At 36.7% G+C, this 6,064-nt stretch overlaps 1 protein-coding gene across 2 annotated transcripts; it reads left to right on the top strand.

The window, feature by feature from the left end:
• The first annotated feature begins 1,491 nt into the window (after nt 1-1,491).
• On the top strand, nt 1,492-5,643 carry LOC18423332 (histone H3.3). Of its 2 annotated transcripts, XR_002282449.2 has the most exons (6): nt 1,492-1,556; nt 4,334-4,405; nt 4,501-4,577; nt 4,926-5,016; nt 5,188-5,485; nt 5,585-5,643. XR_002282449.2 is itself a non-coding variant. In XM_006827934.4 (5 exons), exons 2-5 carry the CDS (start codon nt 4,334-4,336, stop codon nt 5,356-5,358), a joined length of 411 nt encoding a protein of 136 aa, XP_006827997.1. In that variant the 5' UTR covers nt 1,492-1,556; the 3' UTR covers nt 5,359-5,643. The 2 variants fall into 2 exon arrangements, 1 of the variants encoding a protein (XP_006827997.1); XM_006827934.4 differs by having other exon boundaries at nt 5,188-5,643.
• Nucleotides 5,644-6,064: the final 421 nt, after the last annotated feature.

Here is a 6,064-nt window from a genome sequence, read left to right on the forward strand (position 1 = left end):
TTGAACGTCTGTTGCACAGTTGAATAAGTTCTCTCTCAAAATTTTGGGTCCTAAAGGTGCGAAAAGAAAGTATGCTCCTTAGGGAAAATGCTGTCTATTTGCTCCCTCATTTAAATCCATCTAGGATTAATTTTAGGACCCCAAATTTTGGGGATGTAACCTCTTCAGCTCATAAATTGACCTCAATAAAAACTTTATCATAATTGTACTCTACATGCGCTTGAAAAAATACTATCTCAAGATTGAATACAGAGAGTCCAAAATGTTCAAAAAAAAAAAAAAACAAAAAAAACCGTCCAATATTTAGAGATTGAAAACTTATGATTTTTCTTTTGAGAATAATCATCAAAAGAATCACCTAATGATTCTTAGGTAGTTCTCAAAATTTGAGATTGAAAAAAATTCCCAAGTTGATCTTCTAATCCAGATGCACACTATATTCCTGCCAATACGTGCTCCTTAAAAATATTCCTTGGGTGCTTGAAGGAGTAATTGTGCTCGATAGGAGCACAAGATAAAAAACAGTGAACTTGCACTGTCGCGTACACATATACTATATCATTTTTTTGTAATTAATTGGAGTTGGTTATATAGATCCTCATTTGTCATTCTACTCTATTAAAGGCCATACCCTCAGTCGATAGGAGCAGAAGATCAAAAACAGAGAACTTGCACTGTTGCGCACACATATACTATATCATTGAAAATCTTTTTCTAATTAATTGGGGTTGGCTATATAGATCCTTATTTGTCATTCTACTTTATTAAAGGCCATACCCTCATATGAAGCCATAAGTCTTTATATCTTTTCTCATTACTTTCAATCATGTCTATTTGGATTTGCTTTTTTAAAACCTTCTACTTGAACTAATTTATACTTTCTAATAAGTGCACTATATTGGGTATGCGTCACACATGGCTGTCCCATCGAAATCTACTCTATTTTATCTCATTACTTATTAGTGTCAAACTTAAATTTTTTCAAATACATTAATTTGGAATTCTATCATTTATTGTCTTGTCATTCATCTAATGTAATATCTTCATCTCCACACAATTCATTCTATAGGTATATTGTTTTTTGACTACTCAATATTTCACCTCATAAATCAGAGTTGTCATCTAGAACATTCCTTAAACTTCACTGGCATACGGTGATCACATGAAACTCCAATAATTACATATACATCATTATCCACAAACTTTCAATGCAGCCTTGGTAATAGAGAGTTCATTTCAATCCCGCTTATGTGCAATTCACCAATAAAAAGAAAGACTGCGACGTGGAACGATCCCTTTCGTTCATGACTCAATAACTCTTATCATCATCGGTTGGATTGCATCCGATCGGAGCCGTCCGTCGAAGCCGCGGAAAGCACATTTTAAATGAATTATGGCCGTCCGATGCGAGTAAAAAGCCCGTACCGCGTGAAAGCTCTTCGAAGCCGAGGAATCGTAACTATAAATAAAGGTATGTAGTCTTGTTTCGCCAAATTTCAATTAAGAACTCCTCTCTCTTTGCTTCTTCGGTCCGGTTTCCGCAGGAATCCGGAGAGGTAAGATTTTCCTTTTCCGTTTTAAGATTTTTTATTCGTTTCTTTCCTTTGAATTTTGTTTTATCAGAGAGATTTAGGGTTTGCTGTGGTCTTCTTCAATTTGTTTATCTTTTTTTACTGCTTTCATACCTAGGGTTTGAATGATCATTAAGGATTGAATATTCGTTTAATCTTTAGGACCTGAATTTTTTTAGGTCTGGACGTGCATTAGGGCTCGGATGTTCAGTTAGGATTTGAATGTTATTTAGGGCTTCAATGCTCATTAGGGCTTCGATGTTATTTACGGTTTGGATGGCTTTTTGTGATGCCTGTATTTTATTCGGGGTTTAATTGTTTGCAGGGAAATTTTTTTATGCTCTTTGTGAAATTTAGGGTTGTATTTGTGGTCTGTTTTGTTTCTGGGGTTTAGTTTCTTCGGTTAGGTTTGCAGGGAGGAGAAGGTATAGCTAGGATTAATTGATTGTTATATTTGTGGAATTTGGTGATTGTGTTTCTTTTAGTGCACATGCATAGTGCCTGGTATCACTGAATCTTGTGCTTTGAGGTGCTCTACAAAAAGTGATTGTTCTGCTATGAATGCCAGGTTTTCATTATGATAATTTTGAATCTTTTAAGGATTTAATTTCATTTTCTTTCAATTATACACACGTCTGAAAGAGGCGCGATCTATTGGCTTGTCTCATTTTCATTGTGATTGTTTATTCTAATATAGTCTTCATCTTTGGCTGGGATAGTTTTTGATTAAATATTGACATGTCCTTTTATTTGTTTTCCCTCCTTGCATCTCCCCTCTTCCCTTGTTTTGTCTCTGTGCTATTTGACATTAATATGTTGTTTAATTTGTTTCTTCACCTTTCATCTATCTCTCTCTGCTTTTCTCTCTATCTCGTGGTTATTGGACATGAACATTAATTTATGAGATAATTTTAGATACATTTCATTGGATTCCCTCTCCTGGGAATGTTCTCATTCTTGCCATATTGTTTTCTGGAGATTCCGAATGCTTTTGGTATGCCTAATGTTTCAATCTTATTTTGTGATTGCTGAAGAAAAGCAGCAATTTTCAGTTTTAAAGATATTTGGGACATGCCTTTTGTTGGTTTGTCTTGGGGATACGCCTTTTGTTGGTCTATCTTTCTAAAGATATTGCATAGGCTTTCTTTTGATTGTCGAGTCTAGAAATACTCCGCTAGCTTTTCTGCTTTTGATCATTTATTGTTATTTAAATTTGTATTGTATATTTTGGGCTGGTTGAGTTTTGATTTGTTGGGTACATCTTTATCACTTTGTTGTTGAATAAACTGTAAGCTTGCAAGGAGGGTATTTGGGGCTTTTGATTGTAGTTATTTGGGTGGAAATTTTATCCTGTGGCATTAAAATGGTGTGATTTTATTGCTTTATTGTTTTTTTTTGGGGGTTTTCCAACATGCATTATACCAGTGAGTAGGCATTGCAATTAAAAATTGGTTATGGGGTTGTTTTTTATGGGACTATTGTTGGGAAAGGGCATGCGAGAAGTGCATGTGAAACATTATCTCCACCACTCACAAGCATGATTAAAGTGGAATCACATGGATGCATTTTTTATTATAGCTTATGGCCAGCTGATGTATGATATTGAATTCTTTTCATATCTTTTTTGCTCCCTCTCTAATGATGCATGATCTCTTTGTTGATCCACGGTTATCTGTAATCACTTAAGAATTCAAATATCTCTTCCCCCCGAGGTTCCATTTAGATCAGCCTTTCCTGGTCCCAATTCTCTGGATTTTGAAGTAGCCTTTCCTTGTTCCAATTCTCGGGCTTTTGAATTAGGCGGAGCAAATTGGGGAGGGAGGGAGGGGAGCAAGGGGAGGGATGGATTATTCCTCTTATTTCGTTCTTAGGGCTTTGATGAAGAGAAGGCGATGTTGTTCTCATCCCAGGGCTTTGAAGAAGAAGGAGAATGTTAGGCTGCCAGATTATGTTTTTCTCTTCCTGTTTAATGATTTTCACTCTTTATCTGGTTAGGAGACAGAGTGCCATTTATAAAAGAGAGAAAGATGGGTAGGGCATGGCAGAAGCATCATCAGGGTTGGGGGGTATTGGGTTGATAGAGGAAGGGTGGTTTTGAGAAGATAGTCCCTGATAATTTCCAGAAATTAAAGTAGCAAGTCAAATAAAAATTGAATTTTTAGTTGCTATCTTTTCAATGCCAATTTTGGGATGAAACTACCAGCTGTTTTGATTTGTGTCCAAAAATCTAGTGACATTCAAATGTGCTCAAACCCCAAAGAGGTTTTATTTTTTGTCATACAAACTGGCACCTAACTAAGTATCACCAAGCCTTATTATCAATGCTGATGGATGGAGTTCAGGTATCAATTGCAATTTTTATGCGAAGTGGTAGTTACAATAGTCTCGTTTTGTTCTGCAGTTTATCATTTGATTTGCTTGTGCTGTCTTATTCTAATGATTATCCTTGCTTTGAAGTTTTATGGAATTATCCATCTTTTGTGCTTAAAGTTCAGGTTCATCAAATGTGTCTCTATGTGTACCGTTGTCTTGTGTTATGCTGGAAACCATCTTAACTTTCACGCTTTTGATAATTTGCTGTTTGTTGCTAATTGAACATCCTTTGGGCTCAATGATGTTTGACTCTGTGTGTGCCCCCCGTGCACACATACACACACTCACTGGGCATCTAAAGAGTGTTTAGAACAATTGAATAAATACGATCTTATGGTATCAGTGCTCCTGGAGTTAATTTTGGTTGAGAGTGATTGTTCCTTTTGCAGATGGCTCGTACCAAGCAAACTGCTCGTAAGTCCACTGGAGGAAAGGCTCCCAGGAAGCAGCTTGCCACCAAGGTTTGATATGGAGTTCTATTTCTTTATTGTTCCCTTCAGCATTTTATAATATTGATTTGTTTTGGGATATTCCTTGACTTCCTGGTGTATGTCAGGCTGCTCGTAAATCCGCTCCAACCACTGGAGGTGTGAAGAAGCCTCACAGATATCGCCCTGGAACTGTGGCTCTCCGGTATGAACATTTTGAAAGTGTAATTCTTATCATTGTAATTATAATTGTAATTGGGATTAAAAATCTTTTGGATGGTGAACTAGGTTAGAGTTAGCTATTGTGGTTTCATCCTCTTCATAAATTTTTATAAGCCTGCGTTCTCTTAAGAAAGGAATGAAGCAAACAGAATGGCCAGAATGGTGTGCAATCCATTGGTTTGGTAGCTCTTCAGTTGAATCTTTGTATTGTTTGTGGTTTAGCGTGTTAAATTGGGATGCTTTTTCCATTGAATGCTTCAAGAAGCTTCTAGCCGTGGTTTCTCTCAGCATTGTTTTGTGTTTTCAAACTTTGGTTGGTGTTTTGTCGCAGCGAGATTCGTAAGTATCAGAAAAGCACAGAGCTGCTGATTAGGAAGCTGCCTTTCCAAAGGCTTGTTCGTGAAATTGCTCAGGACTTCAAGGTAATTTGATTTGTACAATGCTTCTATTGGTATCTTCCATGGTATGATTCCAATGATAAAACATCTTCAGTATGTTCTTCTCGATGATGTTGCTGTTTATTCATTGTATTACTTTTTGAATGGTGCTATATTTGTATGTATGCAAATGAAATTCGGGTTTTGTGTGTGCAGACTGATCTGCGTTTCCAGAGCCATGCTGTGTTGGCCTTGCAAGAAGCAGCTGAGGCTTACTTGGTGGGTCTCTTTGAGGATACTAACCTCTGTGCCATCCATGCCAAGAGGGTCACCATCATGCCTAAGGACATCCAGCTTGCAAGGAGGATCAGGGGCGAGAGGGCTTAGGATTGATCCATGGCTCATCTCTCTACCATGGACCTATGCTACTGGTGTTTCTGATTTCCTAGAGAAGACTTACTGATGTTTCTGTTGCTTTCATTTCATGAGATAGAAGGTCATCTATACTAATTTGGTAGGGATTCATTTATTTTTGTGTGTGCATGGGAATGTATAATTCTACTACTACCCTATAGGCATTAGCTTTAATTCTGTTTCCTTTATACTTCTGCAGTGACGTATGTGTAGTCTTGATGGGGAGAACTGAGGATGATGATACTTGGCTTTCTTCAATGGGTGTTTTGTGTTGGCATGATGCTTTTGGTTTAAATTAGTTGCTGATTTTAACCATTTGTTTTATCATCGTCCATTTAGTGATGGTTTAAATTAGTTATGATTTTGGAAGCGGTGCAAATGAGATGTTTAATGGCTATATTTTTGCATAATAGGACTTTTCAGAATGTTTTTATCTGGGTCATTTTACTAAAAATAATTAGTTTTATAGTGTTATTTTCTATGCAAATGTGTGTAGCACAGATGATTTTTATTTGAGATGCCTCATGAAAGCAAATAAGAGCATTGTTTTTTCAGCTTTTTCTAAAGCTTGTGTGAGATTTGAGATTTCATTGAAGCTGCTGTTCTAACGCATTGTGCAGATTATTGTGCCCCGTTGCAGCTTTTGTGTTTTGATCTTCATTGTTAATGTGGTTTTCCA

This window comes from Amborella trichopoda, chromosome 4 (assembly GCF_054954075.1).
Source record: "Amborella trichopoda isolate Santa Cruz 75 chromosome 4, AtrichopodaSantaCruz75HAP2 v2.0, whole genome shotgun sequence".
Taxonomy (NCBI): domain Eukaryota; kingdom Viridiplantae; phylum Streptophyta; class Magnoliopsida; order Amborellales; family Amborellaceae; genus Amborella; species Amborella trichopoda.